General features: G+C 46.2%; 2 protein-coding genes across 2 annotated transcripts in view; both read left to right on the top strand.

Annotated features, from left to right (window-relative positions):
- The first annotated feature begins 4245 nt into the window (after positions 1-4245).
- Positions 4246-5243, top strand: LOC101051028 (small ribosomal subunit protein uS2-like). The gene has a single exon (XM_074392357.1). The coding sequence runs from the start codon at positions 4246-4248 to the stop codon at positions 5038-5040; it is 795 nt and encodes a 264-aa protein (XP_074248458.1). The 3' UTR covers positions 5041-5243.
- Positions 5244-8248: 3005 nt separating this feature from the next.
- PPP6C (protein phosphatase 6 catalytic subunit) overlaps positions 8249-23750 on the top strand; it is a 52404-nt gene continuing 36902 nt past the window's right edge. The window contains exon 1 of the mRNA XM_039474695.2: positions 8249-8533. Within this exon, the coding sequence (XP_039330629.1) occupies positions 8459-8533 (75 nt within the window). The 5' untranslated portion in view covers positions 8249-8458. The remainder of the gene's footprint in view (positions 8534-23750) is intronic.

The following is a 23750-nucleotide window of genomic DNA, read 5'->3' as shown; positions in this document are numbered from 1 at the left end:
CCAGCTACTTGGGAGGCTGAGGCAGGAGAATTAACTTGAATCTGGGAGGTGGAGGTTGCAGTGAGCCAAGATCGTGCCACTGCACTCCAGCCTGGGGAACACAGCAAGAACCGTCTCAAAAATAAAAAATCCAGAGTCCAATACTAACCATCTAACTCTGACAGTTGGCAAGTTACCCACTCTGAACCCTAGTTCCTCATCTACAGAATGAGGATAGTAATACCTACTGCGCAGACAGAGCTGTTGAGAGGATAGGATATGCTAATACAGGTGAAAAGCCAAGTCGGTGAAAATAATCTTTTAGCTACTTGAAACCATAACCAAAATTTATTGACAACAAATGGAATTTAAGGTCTGCAGCTCTCCTCAGTGCTCAAATGTCTTATTTCAAACATATGGAGTCTTTGTGAGTTTCCACATTATTGGAAAAATCCCCATTGACTGTCTGCCAAAGAGAAGTTTAGGGATATTCAGTCATTCTGCTCTCTTTCAGGAAAGAAAAACAAAACCAGGTTGGCTCCGCCATATGTCCATGTGCATCTCCATGTACATTTCTGCTCATAGCTGCAGAATGCTCTGATGTCCCCGGTGTTTTCTGTCTAGCTCTGTTTCAAGGTGCCATGTTGGAGTGGCACATCAACAAGAAAAATTGGAAGAGGTTTGTAGGTAAAATCGCAACCAGTTTTCATTGCGGGACCTGTGCATTTATTTATTATTTATTTATAGATGGAGTCTTGCTCTGTCACACAGGCTGAAGTGCAGTGGTGCCATCTCAGTTCACTGCAAACTCTGCCTCCTGGGTTGAAGCAATTCTCCTGCCTCAGCCTTCCAAATAGCTGGGATTACAGGCATGACCACCACGTATGGCTAATTTTTGTACTTTTAGTAGAGACGGCATTTCACCATGTTGGCCAGGCTGGTCTCAAACTCCTAGCCTCAGGTGATCCGCCTGCATCGGCTTTGCAAAGTGCTGGGATTACAGGTGTGAGCCACCATGGCTGAAGAACCTATGTTTTTAGACTAGAAACCACATTTGAGAATGCGAAATGCCTGAGATCTGTTTTCTTTTTTTTTTTTTTTTCACCATTGTCTATAATTTTTTTTTTCTATTTTCTATTTTTGATTTTATTTATTTATTTTGAGATGGAGTCTTCCTCTATCACCCAGGCTGGGTGCAGTGTCATGATCTTGGGTCACTGCAACCTCCACCTCCCACATTCAAGTAATTCTCCGGCCTCAGCCTCCCAAGTAGCTGGGACTACAGGTGCATGCCACCATGCCCAGCTAATTTTTGTATCTTTGGTAGAGACAGGATTTCACCATGTTGGCCAGGCTGGTCTTGAACTCCGAATCTCAAGTGATCCACCCACCTCTGCCTCCAAAAGTGCTCGGATTACAGCTGTAACCCACTGTGCCTGGCATGAGATCTATTTTTTTTTTTTTTTTTAGACAGAGTTTCGCTCTTGTTACCCAGGCTGGAGCGCAATGGCGCAATCTCGGCTCGCCGCAACCTCCGCCTCCTGGGTTCAGGCAATTCTCCTGCCTCAGCCTCCTGAGTAGCTGGGATTACAGGCACGCGCCACCATGCCCAGCTAATTTTTTGTATTTTTAGTAGAGACGGGGTTTCACCATATTGACCGGGATGGTCTCGATCTCTTGACCTTGTGATCCACCCACCTCGGCCTCCCAAAGTGCTGGGATTACAGGCTTGAGCCACCGCGCCCGGCCTGAGATCTATTTTTTAAAATGGAAATCGAGGCTTAGAGAATTTAAAATAACTATCTCACACAAATGGCAGAACCATGAATCCAAATCTCTCATTTCTTGCAAGGAAGACTAAGAATGCATCCCAGTCATCAAACTCTATTACACTGTCTCCATACCAAACCACTGGAAGTGTCTAACACCTCTCCTAAAAGCTTGCCCAGCATTCCAATGCATGCTTTCTTCTTTCTCTCTGCTGTGGTTGTGAAGAATGATGTTCACTCAATGAGGTGGGTCTGCAGGAGGGAGCTTCCTAATGTCAGATAGTGTGGTAATGTGAGGACTGTCAACCTATTTTCACTGGAATAGCACACCACTGACCTCTTCACTGATGCATCAGCAACAGAAGTGATGAATGCCGGTGAGATCTTCCTGTTAAGCACTTTACAGTTGATCAAGAACATGCACATCCATCTCCCTATTTTTCTTCCTTCCCACTTCTGAGAAGGTATGTTGAATAGGATTTATTGCCAATTACTAAGGTTCAGAGATTAAAAGTGAATTGTGCCGGGCGCAGTGGCTCAAGCCTGTAATCCCAGCACTTTGGGAGGCCGAGGCGGGTGGATCACGAGGTCAAGAGATCGAGACCATCCTGGTCAACTTGGTGAAACCCCGTCTCTACTAAAAAATTAAAAAAATCGGCCGGGCGCGGTGGCTCAAGCCTGTAATCTCAGCACTTTGGGAGGCCGAGGCGGGTGGATCACGAGGTCGAGAGATCAAGACCATCCCAGTCAACATGGTGAAACCCCGTCTCTACTAAAAATACAAAAAATTAGCTGGGCATGGTGGCGTGTGCCTGTAATCCCAGCTACTCAGGAGGCTGAGGCAGGAGAATTGCCTGAATCCAGGAGGCGGAGGTTGCGGTGAGCCAAGATCGCGCCATTGCACTCCAGCCTGGGTAACAAGAGCGAAACTCCGTCTCAAAAAAAAAAAAAAAAAAAAAAAATTAAAAAAATTAGCTGGGCATGGTGGCGTGTGCCTGTAATCCCAGCTACTCAGGACGCTGAGGCAGGAGAATTGCCTGAACCCAGGAGGCGGAGGTTGCGGTGAGCCGAGATCGCGCCATTGCGCTCCAGCCTGGGTAACAAGAGGGAAACTCTGTCTCAGAAAAAAAAAAAAAAAAAGTGAATTGTGGCTGGGCACAGTGGCTCACTCCTGTAATCCCAACACTTTGGGAGGCCAAGGTGGGGCCAATCACCTGATGTCAGGAGTTTGAGACCAGCCTGGCCAAAATGGTAAAACCCTGTCACTACTAAAAATACAAAAATTGGCCGGGTGCGGTGGCTCAAGCCTGTAATCCCAGCACTTTGGGAGGCCGAGGCGGGTGGATCACGAGGTCGAGAGATCAAGACCATCCTGGTCAACATGGTGAAACCCCGTCTCTACTAAAAACACAAAAAAGTAGCTGGGCATGGTGGCGCTTGCCTGTAATCCCAGCTACTCAGGAGGCTGAGGCAGGAGAATTGCTTGAACCCAGGAGGCGGAGGTTGCGGTGAGCCGAGATCGTGCCATTGCACTCCAGCCTGGGTAACAAGAGCGAAACTCCGTCTCAAAAAAAAAAAAAAAAAAAATACAAAAATTATCCAGATGTGGAGGTGCACACCTGTAATACTACCAGCTACTTGGAAGGCTGAGGCAGGAGGATTGCTTGAGCCCAGAAGGCAGAGAGTGCAGTAAGCTGAGATCATGCCACTGTACTCCAGCCTGGGCAACAGATGGAGATCCTGTCTCCAAAAAAAACAAAAAGTGAATTGCCAGCTATCCAAAGAGGACTATAATGAAAAACAGCCAAACAGTTTTCTGCACTACCTACAGAAGGGTTGTTCTGGATCTCTGTCCTAAGTTTTTTTTTTTTTTTTTTTTTTTGAGACAGAGTTTCGCTCTTGTTACCCAGGCTGGAGTGCAATGGCGCGATCTCGGCTCACCACAACCTCCACCTCCTGGGTTCAATTCTCCTGCCTCAGCCTCCTGAGTAGCTGCGATTACAGGCACGTGCCACCATGCCCAGCTAATTTTTTTGGATTTTTAGTAGAGACGGGGTTTCACCATGTTGACCAGGATGGTCTCGATCTCTTGACCTCGTGATCCGCCCGCCTCGGCCTCCCAAAGTGCTGGGATTACAGGCTTGAGCCACCGCGCCCGGCTCTTTTTTTTTTTTTTTTAACACAGTTTTGCTCTTGTTGCCCAGGCTGGAGGGGAATGGCGTGATCTCAGCTCACTGCAACCTACCCTGAGTTCAAGTGATTCTCCTGTCTCAGCCTCCCAGGTAGCTCGGATTACAGGTATGCACCACCCTGCCTGACTACTTTGTGTGTGTGTGTGTGTGTGTTTAGAAGAGATGGGGTTTCATCATGTTAGTTAGGCTGGTTGCATACTCCTGACCTCAGGTGATCCACTCGCCTCGGCTTCCCAAAGTGCTGGGATTACAGGTGTGAGCCACCATGCCCAGCCCCCATCACAATTTAAAGGGAAACTTTCACAATGTCTGGAGCCCTTGATGTCCTGCAAATGAAGGAGGATGTCCTTAAGTTCCTTGCAGCAGGAACCCAACTAGGTGGCACCCATTTTGATTTCCAGATGGAACAGTACATCTATAAAAGGAAAAGTGATGGCATCTACATCATAAATCCAAAGAGGACCTGGGAGAAGCTTCTGCTGGCAGCTTGTGTCATTGTTGCCATTGAAAATTCTGCTGATGTCAGTGTTATTATATTCTCCAGGAATACTGGCCAGAGGGTGGTGCTGAAGTTTGTGGCTACCACTGGAGCTACTCCAATTGCTGGCCGCTTCACTCCCGGAAGCTTCACTAACCAGATCCAGGCAGCCTCCCAGGAGCCATGGCTTCTTGTGGTTACTGACCCTAGGGCTGATCACCAGCCTCTCATGGAGGCATCTTATGTTACCCTACCTACCATTGCTCTGTGTAACACAGATTCTCCTCTGGGCTATGTGGACATTGCCATCCCATGCAACAAGTTCACTCACTCAGTAGGTTTGATGTGGTGGATGCTGGCTTGGGAAGTTCTGTGCATGCGTGGCACCATTTCCCATGAACACCGATGGGAGGTCATGACTGATCTCTACTTCAACAGAGATCCTGAAGAGACTGAAAAAGAAGAGCAGGCTGCTGAAAAGGCTGTGACCAAGGAGGAATTTCAGGGCGAATGGACTGCTCCAGCTCCTGAGTTCACTGCCAGTCAGCCTGAGGTTGCAGACTGGTCTGAAGGCATGCAGGTGCCCTCTGCGCCTGTTCAGCAGTTTCCTACTGAAGACTGACGCGCTCAGCCTGCCACGGAAGGCTGGTCTGCAGCTCCCACTGCTCAGGCCACTGAATGGGTAGGAGCAACCACTAAATGGTCTTAAACTGAATGGGTAGGAGCAACCACTGAATGGTCTTAAACTGTTCTTGCACGGGCTCTTAAGCACATGGAAAAAAGGTTAATGGGAAATAAACATTAGTTTCTTTTCTTTATTTTTTGAGATGGAGTCTTGCTTTTTTGCCAGGCTGGAGTGCAGTGGCGCAATCTCGGCTCATGGCAACCTCCACCTCCTGGGTTCAAGCGATTCTCCTATCTCAGCCTCTGGAATAGCTGGGATTACAGGCATGCGCCACCGTGCTCAGCTAATTTTTGTATTTTTAGTAGAGATCAGGTTTTACCATGTTGGCCAGGCTGGTCTTGAATTCCTGGCCTCAAGCGATCTGCCTCCCTTGGCCTCACTGGTGGGATTACAGGTTTGAGCCACTGCACCAGCCTCAACAACAACAACAAAAATTTTAATTACCTTACCCTATGCATCTCTTCATTTGTATCCTTCGTAATATCATTTATATTAACAATAAACCAATAAATGTAAATAAATATTGTTTGTCTCTTCCCAGCAGATTGTAAACCTAATTAGGGCAAGGATCATATTTGTCTTATTCACATCATAGGCACTATGTAACCTTTTTTTTTTCCATTCTTTGAGATGGAGTCTCACTCTGTAGCACAGGCTGGAGTGCAGTGGCACCATATCAGCTCACTGCAACCTCTGCCGCAAGCGATTCTCCTGCCTCAGCCTCAGAGTATTTTTCTTTTCTTTTTTTTTTTTTTTAAGATGGAGTTTCCCTCTTGTTACCCAGGCTGGAGTTCGATGGCACGATCTCGGCTCACTGCAACCTCCGCCTCCTGGGTTCAGGCAATTCTCCTGCCTCAGTCTCCTGAGTAGCTGGGATTACAGGCATGCGCCACCATGCTCAGCTAATTTTTTGTATTTTTAGTAGAGATGGGGTTTCACCGTGTTGACCAGGATGGTCTCGATCTCTTGACCTCGTGATCCACCCGCCTTGGCCTCCCAAAGTGCTGGGATTACAGGCATGAGCCACCGTGCCCGGCCCGTAGTTTTCTTTTTTTGAGGCAGAGTTTCACTCTTGTTGTCCAGGCTGGAGTGCAACGGCACGATCTTGGCTCACTGCAACCTCTGCTTCCTGGGTTCAAGTGATTCTCCTGCCTCAGCCTCCCGAGTAGCTGGGATTACATGTGCAGGCCACCACGCCTGGCGAATTTTTTGTACTTGTAGTAGAGAAAGTGTTTCTCCATGGTGGTCAGGCTGGTCTCAAACTCCCGACATCAGGTGATATGCCTGCCTTGGCTTCCCAAAGTGCTTTGATTACAGGTGTGAGCCACCACACCTGTACAAGTATTTTGTATTTTTAAATTTTGATTATTTTTATTTTTTTTTCACCCTCTCAACCCAGCTTTTTCCAACTCTGGGAAGAACCAGGAAGAGAAGGCTGAGTATTTTGTATTTTTAGTAGAGATGGAGTTTTGCCACGTTGGCCAGGCTGGCCTTGAACTCCTGACCTCAGGAGGTCTGCCTGTCTTGGTCTCCCAGAGTGCTGAGATTACAGGTGTGAGCCACTGCAGCCAACCAATAGGCACTATATAACTATTTGTTAAACAAATGAAGAAATGAATGCTTGTGGGCATCATTCATTCTGAAACAAACTTTTAAAAATTAATTCTACTTTGAAACAATTTCATACTTTCAGAAGAGTTAGAATAATAATACAAAGAAGTTTACCCAGATATGTCATTAAGGGTTAGCCAAACGTCCACAAAATACACTGTAGAGAGTGAGCGTATTCATTCCGGGGTCACTTGAGCAACAAATATGTATTGAGCACCTGCTACTATTGGATTACATAACAGTCTCCTAACTGATTTCTTAGCTACAGCTATTGCACCCCACCCCAGTCCTATACAGCAGCTTCCTTTTACTAATTTAATTTTATTTATTTTTGAGGATCTCGCTCTGTCCCCCAAGCTGGAGTGCAGTGACACGATCTCAGCTCACTGCAACCTCTACTTCCTGGGCTCCAGCGATTCTTCTGCCTCAGCCTCCAGAGTAGTTGGGACCACAAGCACGCACTACCGCCCCCGGCTAATTTTGGTAGTTTTTGTCGCTACAGATAGGATAGAGATCTTTGTCTATTTTGTTCACTAAGTATTCCAAGCGCCTGCAGCTGTACCTGGTACATCTTTGTTGCTCAATAAAGAGCGGTTGAATAAACTACTGAAGGTATGCGGTACTGTTCTCGGTGCTGGAGTTACAGCAGAAAACTCCCTGCCTTCGTGAGATTCTCACTGGAAGTATGCTTAAGCTTAAGCCATTTTCCAAACTTGGCCCCACCATTTTGTTCTCTGTGAGATTTGGGGTAAACTACCTGAAGCCTCCAAGTCTCACTTTCCTATCAATCGTTAAGAAGATTAAACGGAAAAATAGAATTTGTATCGCATTTAGCATAAGAAATGCTTTAGGCCGGGCGCCGTGGCTCAAGCGTGTAATCCCAGCACTTTGGGAGGCGGGTGGATCACGAGGTCAAAAGATCGAGACCATCCTGGTCAACATGGTGAAACCCCGTCTCTACTAAAAATACAAAAAATTAGCTGGGCATGGTGGCGCGTGCCTGTAATTCCAGCTACTCAGGAGGCTGAGGCAGGAGAATTGCCTGAACCCAGGAGGCGGAGGTTGCGGTGAGCCGAGATCGCGCCATTGCACTCCAGCCTGGGTAACAAGAGCGAAACTCCGTCTCAAAAAAAAAAAAAAAAAAAAAAAGGAAAGAAATGCTTTAATATTTCTTTCCCTTCCTTTCAGGCTGGAGCGTGACATCTCTGCCACAGGCTTAAGCGAGGTTTTCACAGGGACTTGGAAAGGTGCAAACAGGTTACTACAGCCAGGCTTACCCAGTTGTTAAGTGAAAGTGAGAGAGTGCTTAAAAGGGTTGGAAGGAGAAACCAGTGAATGGCTAGGACCACCTACTCCGCTGTTTTGCCTCGGAAAAGCCTTGCCCGCTGCCGGGAGGTCAAAGTCTGGAGGAACTGAATGGGAGGAAAAGAAAGGGGGGGTGTATGTCCATAACTGAAAACTACAAATCCCAGGACCCCCCGCGGCAGACGACTACGGGCCCCATCAGGTTTCGCGGGCTGGACCGAGCGGGGCCTCTCGGGGCCTGCAGCCGGGGTTCAGCCAGAAGGGGCGCCGGGCGTACCGAGGTAGCGGGGAGAAGCGGGTCGTGCTTTAACGGCGCTGCGCAGACGCCACTCACGGTCCGGACGTGACGTAGGGAGAGTTCCGGCTTCGGCCTCCGCCGCTGCCGCTGCCGCCGCCGCCGCCGCCCCCGCCGCTGTCGCCGCGGTTTGTTATTCCTAAAATGGCGCCGCTAGACCTGGACAAGTATGTGGAGATAGCGCGGCTGTGCAAGTACCTGCCAGAGAACGACCTGAAGGTGAGCCCTGCCGGGGCCAGAGCGCTGCTTACAGGCTCGCCCCTTCCGGCTGTGGGGCGCCCGCCGGCCCGCCCTTCCTCTCTCCCTGGGACCCCCGCCGGGTATCCCGTGTCCCGTCTCTCCGCGGTGGAGGGCCCGCCCCGATGCCATGCGACCCTGTCCGACCCGGCGTGACGCCAAGGGTTGGGGGAACCAAGTCCCCCAAATGCTGTCCCAGTTGCCTCAGTGGGTATCCCAAGGGATTTCGCGGCCTCTACCCCAGGGTCGCCCCTTTTGGCCTTCGGGCTGCCCCGGGACCCGTAGCTGCAACAGCTTTGCTTACAAGACTCAGCTTTCCACCCCATCCCGGGATCTCCGGCAGTCGCTGCCGAGCCCCGGCGGCAGTGCCCTCCGGATGGGATCGTCCCCGCTGGAGGTGACAGGAGCGCAGAGTGGCCGGCGTCTGACAGGAGATGCCACCGGCTCTTGCAACGCGGCCCCAGTGTGTTTGTTTAGGTCTCTGAGGAAGGAGAAGGCGGTGGGTCCGAGTGGTTTGCTACTGACGAGAGCGAATGTCAGGTCGTCTCCCTTCTCTGCTAACTCCTCCAACTCCTCCAAATTGCCTTTTAGGACCGTGGGTTTTCTTTTGCTAATTCAGAGGTGAACCCGTTTCTGAGTATTTTGTTGAGCTTACTGAAGTGGAGAAAGTAGTTTGTTCTTAATAAATACAAATACTTTCCCCTTAATCCCTTCTTAACTCAAGATTTCGTTTTCTCGGTTTTTTAAAGATGAGTTCCTTGTTGCTCTTGAGTCCAAGTAAATGTATGTATGGGTAAAAGAATGCGTTTGATATACTGTTTTTCTTTTCAATTTACTATTATTCATTTATTTTATTTTTCTTTGAGACGGAGTCTCTGCCGCCCAGGCTGAAGTGCAGTGGCGTGATCTCAGCTCACTGTAGCCTCCGCCTCTCGGGTTCAAGCGATTCTCCTGCCTCAGCCTCCTGAGCAGCTGGGATTACAGGCACATGCCGCCACGGCTGGCTAATTTTTGTTTTAGCAGAGGTGGGGTTTCACCGTGTTGCCCAGGCTGGTCTTGAACTCCTGACCTCGTGATCTGCCGGCCTCGGCCTCCCAAAGTGCCGGAATTGCAGATGTGAGCCACCGCACCCGGCCATTATTATTATTTTTTATTGAAACAGCCTCACTCTGTCATCCACGCTGGAGCGCAGTGGCGCGATCTTGGCTCACTGCACCTCTGCCTTCTGGGCTCGAGTGATTCACCTGCCTCAGCCTCCCGAGTAGGTGAAATTACAGGCGCGTGCCATGACACCCAGCTGTTTTGTATTTTTAGTAGAGACGGGTTTTCGCCATGTTGGCCAGGCTGGTCTCGAACTCCTGAGCTCAATTGGTCCGCCCACCTCGACTTCCCAAAGTGCTGGGATTACAGACGTGAGCCCCGCACCCATCCTAGGTACGCTGCTTTTTTGAAAAGTGTTTATGCATTTGCTGAAACCAGTGCTTAGGTTTCTAGCAGTGCTTATCAGCTCGTTCTAGTTATTTATCTTACTCAGTGTATTCTTCAAGAAATGTATTACTGTGAGGCTGGGCGCGGTGGCTCAAACCTGTAGTCCCAGCACTTTGGGAGGCCGAGGCGGGTGGATCACGAGGTCAAGAGATCGAGACCATCCTGGTCAACATGGTGAAACCCCGTCTCTACTAAAAATACAAAAAAATTAGCTGGGCATGGTGGCGCATGCCTGTAATCGCAGCTACTCAGGAGGCTGAGGCAGGAGAATTGCCTGAACCCAGGAGGCGGAGGTTGCGGTGAGCCGAGATCACGCCATTGCACTCCAGCCTGGGTAACAAGAGTGAAACTCCGTCTAAAAAAAAAAAAAAAAAGAAATATATTACTCTGGGTTTTGTTTTGTTTGTTTTTTCTTTGGTATAGGAAGTTGATACTTAACATCAGTCAACAAGTATGCATAATGTTTGAGACTACACATGCTGTTGTGAATGTAACTGAATTGTACTTATATGTTAATTTTATGAGGCATATTATAGGGGAGTCATTCTTGTGCATTCTCCTGTTTTTGTTTTTGTTTTTTTTGAGACGGAGTTTTGCTCTTGTTACCCAGGCTGGAGTGCAATGGTGTGATCTCGGCTCACCGCAACCTCCGCCTCCTGGGTTCAGGCAATTCTCCTGCCTCAGCCTCCTGAGTAGCTGGGATTACAGGCACGCGCCACCATGCCCAGCTAATTTTTTGTATTTTTAGTAGAGACAGGGTTTCAGCATGTTGACCAGGATGGTCTCGATCTCTTGACCTCGTGATCCACCCGTCTCGGCCTCCCAAAGTGCTGGGATTACAGGCGTGAGCCACTGGGCCCGGCCTCATTCTCCTGTTTTTTTTTTTTTTTTTTTTTTTTTTGAGATGGAGTTTCGCTCCTGTTACCCAGGCTGGAGTGCAATGACGCGATCTTGGCTCACCACAACCTCCGCCTCCTGGGTTCAGGCAATTCTCCTGCCTCAGCCTCCTGAGTAGCTGGGATTACAGGCACGTGCCACCATGCCCAGCTAATTTTTTGCACTTTTAGTAGAGACGGGGTTTCACCATGTTGACCAGGATGGTCTCGATCTCTCGACCTCGTGATCCACCCGCCTCAGCCTCCCAAAGTGCTGGGATTACAGGCTTGAGCCACCGCGCCCGGCTCATTCTCCTGTTTTTAATAGGATAATTTAAAATACGGATAGAGCCTTCTTTGGTAGCAATGTAGCATACATACTCATCAGTCCTTCAGACATTTGTTTTGTGGCTTCTTTCTGCTATGTGTGTTTCTTTCTTTCTTTCTTTTTTTTTTTTTTTGGAATAAGAATATTACTAGCTTTGGGATCCAATTCATGGAAAACTAAACAGACCTCTTAGTAGCATTATTAATCCTGTAGGGGAGGTTGACTATTGCATGTCAATGAATTGTTGTGGAATTTTTTCTTTTTATTTATCTTGTATAAAGCTTTTTAAAACTTTGTGTTTATGATAAATAAAATGTTTTTGTTTTTGTTTTTGTTTTTTTTGAGATGGAGTTTTGCTCTTGTTACCCAGGCTGGAGTGCAATGGCGCGATCTCGGCTCACCGCAACCTCTGCCTCCTGGGTTCAGCCAATTCTCCTGCCTCAGCCTCCTGAGTAGCTGGGATTACAGGCACATGCCACCATGCCCAGCTAATTTTTTGTATTTTTTAGTAGAGACGGGGTTTCACCATGTTGACCAGGATGGTCTCGATCTCTTGACCTCGTGATCCACCCGCCTCGGCCTCCCAAAGTGCTGGGATTACAGGCTTGAGCCACCGCGCCCGGCCCATAAAATGTTTTTTTAATTTATTTTTATTTTTTTATTTTTATGAAAACGTGTCTCAGGCATGGCATAATCCAGAACTTTGGGAGGCCAAGGTGGGTGGATTATTTGAGGTCAGGAGTTCGAAACCAACCTGACCGACATGGGAAACCCCATCTCTACTAAAAAAAGCAAAAATTATCTGGGCATGGTGGTGGGTGCCTGTAATCCCAGCTACGTTGGAGGCTGAGGCAGGGTGAATTTCTTGAACTCAGGAGGTGGAGGTTTGCAGTGAGCAGAGATTACACCACTATACTCTAGCCTGCGTGACAGAGTGAGACTCGGTCTCAAAAAAAAAAAAAAAAGAAAGAAAGAAAGAAATTGGGCACTGAAATCATTTGAAAGATAATCTGGCCAGGTGCAATATCTCATGCCGTTTATCTAGGCACTTTGGGTGGCTGAGGCAGGTGATCACTTGAGGTCAGGAGCTTGAGACCAGTCTGGTCAACATAGTGAATTGAAACCCAGTCTGTACTAAAAATACAAAAACAAGCTGTGGGTGGTGGAGGGTGCTTGTAATCCCAGCTACTTGGGAGGGTGAGGCAGGAGAATCGCTTGAACCGGGGAGGCGTAAGTTGTGGTGACCCAAGATCAAGCCACTGCGCTCCAGCCTGTGTGACAGAGGGAGACTTCATGTCAGAAAAAAAAAAAAAAAAAAGAATCTGTTGGACTTCTTTGGACCTCTTACTTTGATAAACATTAGATTTCCTTCTTACCTTAACGAAATACAGTTTTTAGACCATTTTATTTCCTATTGAACACAACTGCATTATACTTTGCTTGTATTTGTTTTTCTTTTTTTCTTAAAAAATTTTATTTTTTGTTTTTATTTTTTGGGAGACAGGGTCTCACTGTCATCCATGCTGTAGTGTGGTGGCACAATCATGGCTCACTGCAGCCTTGACCTCCTGGGCTGAGGCAATCCTCCCACCTTAGCTTCCTCAGTAGCTGGGACCACAGACACGTGCCACCATGCCCAGCTAATTTTTATTTATTTTTTTTTTGGTAGAGACAGCGTCTTGCTATGTTACCCAGGAGAGTCTTGAACTCCTGGGCTCAAGTGAACCTCCCACCTCACTTCCCAAAATGCTGAGACAACAGGCATGAGCCACTGTACCCAGTCTGTATCTATTCTTCATAAACTTAAAAAAGTATATTTTGGGCAATCAAGACAAAAAATAATTCTGAATTTTTCTTTATAAGTAGAGACTTTTCTTCTGTCTTGGAAATGTTTTTATCAGATTAATTTGCTTATGTTGCTCATCTCTGGTGTATTTAAAGAAATTTAATTTTGTTTCTGTTTCTTGGCATGAAGCACAACCTAAAATTAGGCAGGCCAAGAAATACGCCAGGAAAATTTTTTCTGAGGCTATAAAGGCAAAAAAAAAAAAGATTTTATTAAGAAGAAAAGAAATCATTGAGGCCACTTGATGAACATGTTGGAAAAGATTTGTTCTGGTAGAAAATAAGACAGAAATGGCTGGGCGCGGTGGCTCAAGCCTGTAATCCCAGCACTTTGGGAGGCCGAGGCGGGTGGATCACAAGGTCAAGAGATCGAGACCATCCTGGTCAACATGGTGAAACCCCGTCTCTACTAAAAATACAAAAAATTAGCTGGGCATGGTGGTACGTGCCTGTAATCCCAGCTACACAGGAGGCTGAGCCAGGAGAATTGCCTGAACCCAGGAGGCGGAGATTGCGGTGAGCCGAGATCGCGCCATTGCACTCCAGCCTGGGTAACAGGAGCGAAACTCCGTCTCAAAAAAAAAGAAAATAAGACAGAAATTAGCCGGGCGCGGTGGCTCAAGCCTGTAATCCCAGCACTTTGGGAGGCTGAGGCGGGTGGATCACGAGGTCGAGAGATCGAGACCATCCTGGTCAACATGGTGAAACCCCGTCTCTACCAAAGATACAAAAAATTAGCTGGGCATGGTGGCGTGTGCCTGTAATCCCAGCCACTCAGGAGGCTGAGGCAGGAGAATTGCCTGAACCCAGGAGGCGGAGGTTGCGGTGAGCCGAGATCGCGCCATTGCACTCCAGCCTGGGTAACAAGAGTGAAACTCCGCCTCAAAAAAAAAAAAAAAAAAAAAAAAAAAAAAAAGACAGAAATTTACCTGTGTTTTAAATTGATTAGAAGATGGAGATACTAGATCAAATAATGAATGCATAGGATGTTCTAGAACTAGTCACAATTTTTGTTTTGCTACTTTGGAAATGGTCACATCACTACTGGATCAAATTTACATAACTCTGTTTGTTTGTGTTTTTGAGATGGAGTCTTGCTCTGTTGCCCAGGCTGGAGCGCAGGTGCATGTTCTCAGCTCATTGCAACCTCCTCCTCCCGGATTCAAGCGATTCTCCTACCTCAGCATCCTGAGTAGCAGGGATTACAAGCACCTGCCACCATCTCCACTAATTTTTGTATTTTTAGTAGAGACGAGATTTTACCATGTTTGCCAGGCTGGGCTTGAACTCGGTGATTCTCAGCCTCCCAAAGTGCTGAGATTGCAGGTGTGAACCACTGTGCCTGGCATACATAACTGTTTTGAAGGAATAAGAATGGCATATGTGAAAGTGAATGGACCACAGTATAACCTTTCTTATAAAGAGCTTATGTGATTTTATCCACAAGAAAGATTTCAGAGACATTAATACAAGGTACAGATTCCATACCTGGCCAAGAGGAAGAATGAATGATAAGGCAGGTTTGCTGAATACCTACACTTAAGTATTAATATTTTTGGGGAGCAGGGGTTCTGTAACTTGGAGATTGTTTAATCTCTTGTACAGTTCTTAAGGGTGACATGTTTACCTGAGGCTTTTTTTTTTGAGACTGAGTCTCACCCTATTGCCCAGGCTGGAGCGCCATCTTGGCTCCCTACAATCTCCGCCTCCCAGGTTCAGGTGATTCTCCTGCCTCAGCCTCTTAAGTAGCTGGGATTACAGGTGCCTGCTACCACATCTGGCTAATTTTTGTATTTTTAGTATAGATGGAATTTTACTATGTTGGCTAGGCTGGTCTCAAACTCCTGACCTCAAATGATCCGCTTGCCTCAGCCTCCCAAGGTGCTGGGATTACAGGCGTGAGCTACCATGCTTGGCCGAGTTGTTTGGTGGTTTTGCATTGAATTTTTCTTTAGGTACACTGAGGACAGCTGAACACAGTACAACAGTTAGGAACACACCATGGCTTTGTATGAGGTTAGAAGAGTGTTTTCTTTTTTTTTTTTTTTTTTTTTTTGAGACGGAGTTTCGCTCTTGTTACCCAGGCTGGAGTGCAATGGCGCGATCTCGGCTCACCGCAACCTCCGCCTCCTGGGCTCAGGCAATTCTCCTGCCTCAGCCTCCTGAGTAGCTGGGATTACAGGCACGTACCACCATGCCCAGCTAATTTTTTGTATCTTTAGTAGAGACGGGGTTTCACCATGTTGACCAGGATGGTCTCGATCTCTCGACCTCGCGATCCACCCGCCTCAGCCTCCCAAAGTGCTGGGATTACAGGCTTGAGCCACCGCGCCCGGCAGAAGAGTGTTTTCTATCTTTGTAAGACCCTTTATTACATCTTGTCTGTCCTCATGGCCACATTTCATTTGTCTTTTTGGCCACAGAATTATATTCTCCTTTGTCTTATGAAAATAGTGTTATGGCCGGGCGCGGTGGCTCAAGCCTGTAATCCCAGCACTTTGGGAGGCTGAGGCGGGTGGATCACGAGGTCAAGAGATCGAGACCATCCTGATCAATATGGTGAAACCCCGTCTCTACTAAAAATACAAAAAATTTAGCTGGGCATGGTGGCGCGTGCCTGTAATCCCAGCTACTCAGGAGGCTGAGGCAGGAGAATTGCCTGAACCCAGGAGGCGGAGATAGCGGTGAGCCGAGATCGCGCCATTGCACTCCAGCCTGGGTAACAAGAGTGAAACTCTGTCTCAAAGAAAAAAAAAAAAAAGAAAATAGTGTTATAACAATGTTCTCCAGTAGAAATATCATGCTCAGAAATGTAAGCTTCAAATTTTCTAGTGGCCCCAGGATGGAGTCCACTAGTGCAGACATGGCTCACTGCAGCCTCAAACTCTTGGGCCCAGGTGATCCTCCTGCCTCATCCCCCTGAGTAGCTAGGACTTTAGGCATGTACCACCATACTTGGCTAATTTTTTACATTTTTTTTTGTAGAGATGGAGTCTTGCTTTGTTACCCAGGCTGGTCTCTAACTCCTAGCCTGAAGTAGTCCTACCACCTAGTCCTCCCAAAGTGCTGGGATTACAGATGTAAGGTACCGTGACTGGCTCACATTTAAAAAAAAATATAAAAACAGGCTAGGCACGGTGGCTGACGCCTATAATCCCAGCACTTTGGGAGGCCAGGCAGGTGGATCACCTGAGGTCAGGAGTTTGAGACCAGCCTGGCCAACATGGCAAAACCCCATTTCTACTAAAAATATAAAAATTAGCCGGGTGCATGCCTGTAATCTGAGCTACTCTGGAGGCTGAGGCAGGAGAATCGCTTGAACCCTGGGTGGCGGAGGTTGCAGTGAGCTGAGATCGTGCCACTGCTCTACAACCTGGGTGGCAGAGCGAGATTCTGTCTCAAAAAAAAAAAAAGAAAAATTTATATAGTACAAATACTAAATCATTTAATACTCTTGACACCGTGAATTGAGTACTAGTATTTGCCCCATTTTTTAGATGGGTAACTGAAGTTGACACAGATTTAGTAACTTTCCATAGTCATACAGCTAGTAAGTAAGTGAAGCGTGGTGGGATTCAGACCTACGGTGTCTGGCTTCAGGGTTCACATTTACAACTATCATTTAAGCTTCTTTTATAGAACACCTGGTATGCCCTCTATTACCTCCCTTTTGAGCTCTAGCTCAGGTGCCACTTCCTCTATGCACGGCTCCTAGGTTCCACAGTCAGAATTTATTAACAATGATTAGAATTTACATAGCCACTTACAGTTTTGAGAGCCCCTTCATGTTCATTCTGTCATTTACACAGTCTTTGTGATAGGCAGAACAGATATCAGGGCCAGGACTTGGTGGGGTTCAAATGATTTTTGCCATAGTGCCTCAACAGAATACATATCTGAGTTTATTTGCTGTTTTAAAATTCCAGTTCTAGGCCGGGCGTGGTGGCTCATGCCTGTAATCCCAGCTCTTTGGGAGGCAGAGGCGGAGGCGGGCGGATCACCTAAGGTCAGGAGTTCAAGACTAGCCTGGCCAACATTGTGAAACCTCATCTCAAAAAATAAGTATATAAAATTCCTGTACTTCTCTTCCTACACTGACATTGCTTTGCTCCGTAGCCTTTTATTTCCCCATTTTATCACTTGGAGTGTTCTGTCTTTTATGATAGCAAATATGTCTATCTCCATTATTAAACTGGAAGCTTTTTGAAGGCCAGATTCATTCCTTGTTTTTGTTTGTTTGTTTTTGTTTTTGAGATGGAGCCTCTGTCCAGGCTGGAGTGCGGTGGTGTGATCTCAGCTTGCTGCAACCTGTACCCTGCCCTAGGTTCAAGCTATTCTCCCGCGTCAGCCTCCCAAGTAGCTGGGATTACAGGTGCACACCACCACGCCTCACTAATGTGTGTGTGTGTGTGTGTGTGTGTGTGTGTGTGTGTGTATACATATATATAACATATATATATTATATATATTTGGTGGAGATGGGGTTTCACCATATTGGCCAGACTCATCTCGAGCTTCTGGCCTCAAGAGATCCACTCACCTTGGCCTCCCAAAGTGCTGGGATTATAGGGGTGAGCCTCTGTGCTTGGCCATTCCTTGTTTGTATTTTCTACAATTTTAGAACACTGCCTTGTACAGCTAGTGCTCGACTTACGATCACGATTGGTTCCAACAGACCGGTCGTAACACGATTTGGTCGTTAAGTTGAGTACGCCATATGTACAGTACAGTACTGTGAAATGATGCTATAAAAATCTTTAAGTCATATTTTATCATAATTTTCTTTCATTATTGTTATATGATAATTTTCTTTGTTCATTTTATGCCATTTGTATCATCTCTACACCATTTTGTTTCTTATTTTTACATTCGTCAGGTTTAAGTAAAACACTGCATTACACCATTTTGTTTCTTATTTTTACATTCGTCAGGTTTAAGTAAAACACTGCATTACCAGTACAACTGGTTTAATATTTGCAAAACATACAAAATTACAAAATACAGGTGCGTACAAAAATACAAAATACAGGTGTAAAAAATACCATAGGAAACATTTTCCCAATTGCAAAACATACCAAAATATATAAACATGTACGAAACATTCATTATTAGCCACTGGTGCTTGGCTGCGGATCGTTGATGTCGTCATCTGAGGCAGCAATTTCTCCATTTCATGGATGGGCCCGCTTCGTTGCGTTGTTACAACTGTTGATCGCATGGGTACAGAACCATTCACAGCTTCATGAATTCTTTATCTTTCAAAATCGTCGACACAGTCGAGTGTGATAACTTTGTATCACGTGCGATCACATTCACTATCTTTCCTCCTTCGTACTGCTTAATTACCTTCATTTTCGTGTGGAGATCGATGGCCTTTCTTTCCTTCTTGGCAGGCTGAGGCGTAGACAAAGACAATTTCCTCTTGGTAGACATCTTGGGAGGGGTTTGATGAAAAATATCCAAGACACAAAACACAAATTGCTTTACCGAGTCTGGGATAACAGTTGAAATGGTGCACGCGGATGTGGTAGTGCTGCCGGATGCTGGTCCGCACTGTCGTACGCCCAGCTGGGCAACGTTTGTGCTGCCAGACGCGGAGCAGTCGTGGCTAGCGATTGTGGTCGTAAAGTCGAATGGTCGTAAGTTGCATAGGTTGTAAGTCGATGAATACCTGTATGTGATAATCAGTAAAAGATAATCAAACTATATAGTGTTTTACGACAAATACTTGTTTATACTTGTTTCTTCTCTTCTTCTTCTTCTTTTTTTTTTTTTGAGATAAGATCTCAGTCTGTTGCCCAGGCTGGAGTGCAGTGGTACAATCATAGCACACTGCAACCTCAAACTCCTAGGCTCAATTGATCCTTCTGCCTCAGCCTCCAAAGTAGCTGGAAGTACAGTTGTGCAATAGTGAAGCTCAGCTAATTAAAAAAAAGAAATTTTAAGGGATAGCATCTTGCTATGCTGTCTAGGCTGATCCCAAATGCTTCAAGTAATTCTTGTGCCTCGGCTTCTGAAAATGCTGAGATTACAGGTGTGAGCCACTGTGCCCAGCCAGCAAATATTTCTTTAAATGATTCCTTGTGTTAAGTACTGTTCCCTGTTGGTGCCAGGGGTAGAATCAGATACTTAGTCTTTGAGGGGCTTTCAATATACCAGCTAGTGCTCGACGTACGACCACGGTCGGGACACGGTAGTAACACGATTTGGTCGTAAGTTGGGTAGGCTATATGTACAGTTGCAGTGGTACACGCGGAGATGGTAGTGCTGCCGGATGCTGGTCCGCACTGTCGTATACCCAGCTGGGCAACGTTTGCACTGCCAGACACAGAGCAGTCGTGGCTAGTGATTGTGGTCGTAAAGTCGAATGGTCGTAAGTTGCATAGGTGGTAAGTCGATCAATACCTGTAGTAAGGGAGATAAAGAGGTAAACAAAGACAGTAATAGAGGCTGCCCAGGGTGTTGGCAAACATAGAAGAAGCAGTAGGTAACTTTGGAGCCAGAGATGGTTTCATAAAGGAGCAATTAGGCTGAGCAGAGTTCAGCCTCCTGAAAATGAGAAGGAAAGAACATGCAAGCAGAATAAATACCATGTGCAATAGTATAGGGTAATCAGCAAGAATGTGGCTGGTTCGGGGAACTTGAAGTGGTTTAGTGTGGCTGGAGGTGGTATTGGAAAGAAAGATGCCAAATCATATAAGAGGCTGTTAAACTTAGATGATTATCTTTTAGGTGGTACATGAACACTTTGAAATGTTTTTATATTTTAGAGAAAAAATTATACTTTGATTTGTGATACTGTTAAAATGTAGCTAACTAAAAATAAAAGTAGATTCAAAGAATTACAGGGATACACTGTTGTATATGGTAGGAGTATGGCAAAATCATGAAAATGGTAGTTGGTGTTTGGGGAACATTGCTATAGACGGAGGAATACTCTTGAGGAATTTTTAAGAAGGACAATGACGGTAGGCTTTTGAAATGTTTTTCTGGCAGCACTGGGGACCATGGATTGAAATGGGCCAAAAATCTTAAAGAAGCAGTAGGCCAGGTGATATGAGTCTGAGATGAGGCAATAATAAGTGATTGTTGTGTTGGAAGGAAACGAGGAAAGTATATAGCGGCACCTGTTGACAGATTAGGTCTAGGTTATGAGGAAGAGAGTTTAGAATAATTTCTTTCTTTTTTTTTTTTTTTTTTTTTTTTGAGACGGAGTTTCACTCTTGTTACCCAGGCTGGAGTGCAATGGCGCGATCTCGGCTCACCGCAACCTCCGCCTCCTGGGTTCAGGCAATTCTCCTGCCTCAGCCTCCTGAGCAGCTGGGATTACAGGCATGCACCACCATGCCCAGCTAATTTTTTGTATTTTTAGTAGAGACGGGGTTTCACCTTGTTGACCAGGATGGTCTCGATCTCTCGACCTCGTGATCCACCCACCTCGGCCTCCCAAAGTGCTGGGATTACAGGCTTGAGCCACCACGCCCGGCCTACGAGTTTAGAATAATTTCTTAGTTTCTGGCTCGGATTACTTAGTACCGTAACTAGATTAAGGAATGAAGGAAGTTTGGTTTGGGCCAGGTTAAGTTTGAGATGCTTTCAAGCTAAGATATTTAAATAGAGGTGTCCAAAATACTCTTGGATACTTAGGTCACTTAAATAACAACTACTTGATTGCCAAAGGTTCTCTAAACACTGATCTCATAATATTAAAGTCAGGAGAAAGATCTAGTAGACCAGTTGTTCTCAACTGGGGACAATTTTGCCCCCCAAGGGATTTTTGGCGGTGTCTAGAGACATTTTTGGTTATTACAGCTGGGGCAAGGGAGGGCTAGGAAGTTGCTATTGGGTATCTATTAGGTGTAGATGTCAGAAATGTTGCTGAACATCCACAAGACAGCAAACAGTGCCCTACAATGAAGATTCAGTAGTTAGTGCCATGGTTGAGAAACTCTGATCTAGCCTGAGGATACAGATACTACCTTCTGGATTGTAAGGGTGTGAATATTATTGTCATTCCGAATTCCTAACTTATTCCCAGTGATCTGTATGATAGTACAGACTTTATGTAAAGGCTATGTGAAATATAATGTTAGCTAGATATTTATTGAGTTAGCTAGTTGAGATGAGGTTTTGCTATGTTGCCCAAGCTAGTCTTGAGCTCTGGGCCTCCAGCCATCTTCCTGACTTGGCCTCCCAAAATGCTTATATTACAGGTGTGAGACACCATAACGGGCTGTGAGACACCACACCTGGCTGTCAGTTATTTATTTATTTATTTAGAGATACAGTCTTGCTCTTGTTGCCCAGGCTGGAGTGCAATGGTGTGATCTCGGCTCAGTGCAACCTTCGCCTCCCAGGTTCATGCGATTCTCCTGCCTCAGCCTCCCAAGTAGCTGGGATTACAGGCATGCACTACCATGCCTGGCTAATTTTTTTTTTTTTTTTTTTGAGACGGAGTTTCGCTCTTGTTGCCCAGGCTGGAGTGCAATGGCGCGATCTCGGCTCACCGCAACCTCCGCCTCCTGGGTTCAGGCAATTCTCCTGCCTCAGCCTCCTGAGTAGCTGGGATTACAGGCACACGCCACCATGCCCAGCTAATTTTTTTAGTATTTTTAGTAGAGACGGGGTTTCACCATGTTGACCAGGATGGTCTCGATCTCTTGACCTCGTGATCCACCCGCCTCGGCCTCCCAAAGTGCTGGGATTACAGGCTTGAGCCACCGCGCCCGGCCGGCTAATTTTTGTATTTTTTTTTTTTTTTTTTTTTTGGGGACGGAGTTTCGCCCTTGTTACCCAGGCTGGAGTGCAATGGCGCGATCTCGGCTCACCGCAACCTCCGCCTCCTGGGTTCAGGCAGTTCTCCTGCCTCAGCCTTTTGAGTAGCTGGGATTACAGGCACGTGCCACCATGCCCAGCTAATTTTTTGCACTTTTAGTAGAGACGGGGTTTCACCATGTTGACCAGGATGGTCTCGATCTCTCGACCTCGTGATCCACCCGCCTCGGCCTCCCAAAGTGCTGGGATTACAGGCTTGAGCCACCGCGCCCGGCTAATTTTTGTATTTTTCATAGAGACGAGGTTTCACCATGTTGGCCACGATGGTCTCCATCTCTTGACCTCGTGATTCACCCGCCTTGGCCTCCCAAAGTGTTGGGATTACAGGCATGAGCTGCTGTGCCTGACCAAGGCTGGGCTCTTTGAGGCCAGTATGTGTGTAATTGGTTGACTCACATAGGGTTTATAGCAAGGTTTCATAGACTTCTTATTTTTGTGTGTGTGTGATAGCAGTTGGTAAGCTACTGCCAAACTACAGATGAGAGGCAATAGTTTTGGCTTAGAGACATAGCTCTCTAAATTCTCAGTTGGGATCAGCAGACATGGCAGGCAGTCACAGGAAGCAGCTGTAATTTACTCTAGTTAGCGTGCCTGGGCCCTGGTTGAAGGTTGCTGCTAGGTAGCTTGCATGTGTTCTCCAGACACTCAGCCTTTGAGATTGACAGAGTTTCACAGTGATGTTCTTCAGTTTATAGTCCACTGTTACTTTCAGGCTAGCACATAGCGTATGGGGTAGCAACCAGGGATGACTTGAAGTTTAGGAGGCCTTAGGAGCTAGGAGAACCAGTCGCATGTCAGTGAAAATTCTGGCATATTGAAATATGGGAACCATGGAGTCCCCTCAGGAATCTGTTTTGTGATTAGTTTCGTTTCTTTTTTTTTTTTTTTCCGAGACAGAGTCTTAGTTTGTCACCCAGGCTGGAGTGCAATGGTGCTGTATCGGTTCACTGCAACCTCTGTGTCCTGGGTTCAAGCAGTTCTCCTGCCTCAGCCTCCCGAGTAGCTGTGACTACAGGCACATGCCACTGCTCTCAGCTAATTTTTGTATGTTTAGTAGAGATGGGGTTTCCCCATGTTGGCCAGGATGGTCTTGATCTCTTGACCTCGTGATCCATCCGCCTCTGCCTCCCAAAGTGCTGGGATTACAGGCATGAACCACTATGCCCAGCTGTGATTAGTTTCAAAATGTTAAATAATTCACTTTGTTCCAAAAGGGATATAGCATGATTTACAAAGATGCATTTGGTATAGCAAGATAAATTACAGTCAAATAAGAAAAAGGAGACAGAAGATAAAGATAGGAAACCAAAATGGAGCCAGCAGTAAAAGTAAGAAAGAATAGTATGTAAAATAAAAACTGTGATGACCAGGTTACTTCTTAGAAATTAGGCCCTAAGCATTCTAACAGCCTATGGAAAGACAGAAGCTGATCATCTGAACATACTCAGAGTCTGAGATGACAAAAACAAACAAGTTTCTCAGGGAAATCAAATCTATTCCTGATAGAGGGAGCAGAGAAAAACGTTCCTCCCCTGGATCCTCCTTGAAGCCTATTGTTTAATCATGGTATGCTATATACCTTATTTGCAGGCTGCACAGTGACAAGCTCTGTAGAGGATGGTTTCCTATAATGTCTCTCACTACAGATTGATGGCATGACATAAAGTGTAATTTGGGAAAAAGCGATTGAAAAAGGAGGGCAGTATAATGTAGGGTGAGTACAGGCTCTCTAGAGGATAGTCTGGCTTAATTCAGGGTGGAGTTTACAGTCTTTATGGTTTGCATAATATTTTAATAATTGATCTTTATAGGGGTTTACCTAGTGAAG

The sequence above is a fragment of the Saimiri boliviensis genome, chromosome 2, assembly GCF_048565385.1.
Source record: "Saimiri boliviensis isolate mSaiBol1 chromosome 2, mSaiBol1.pri, whole genome shotgun sequence".
In the NCBI taxonomy this organism is placed as follows: Eukaryota; Metazoa; Chordata; class Mammalia; order Primates; family Cebidae; genus Saimiri; species Saimiri boliviensis.
The sequence above is the reverse complement of the archived record's forward strand: the minus strand, read 5'-3'. Positions and strand labels throughout refer to the sequence as shown.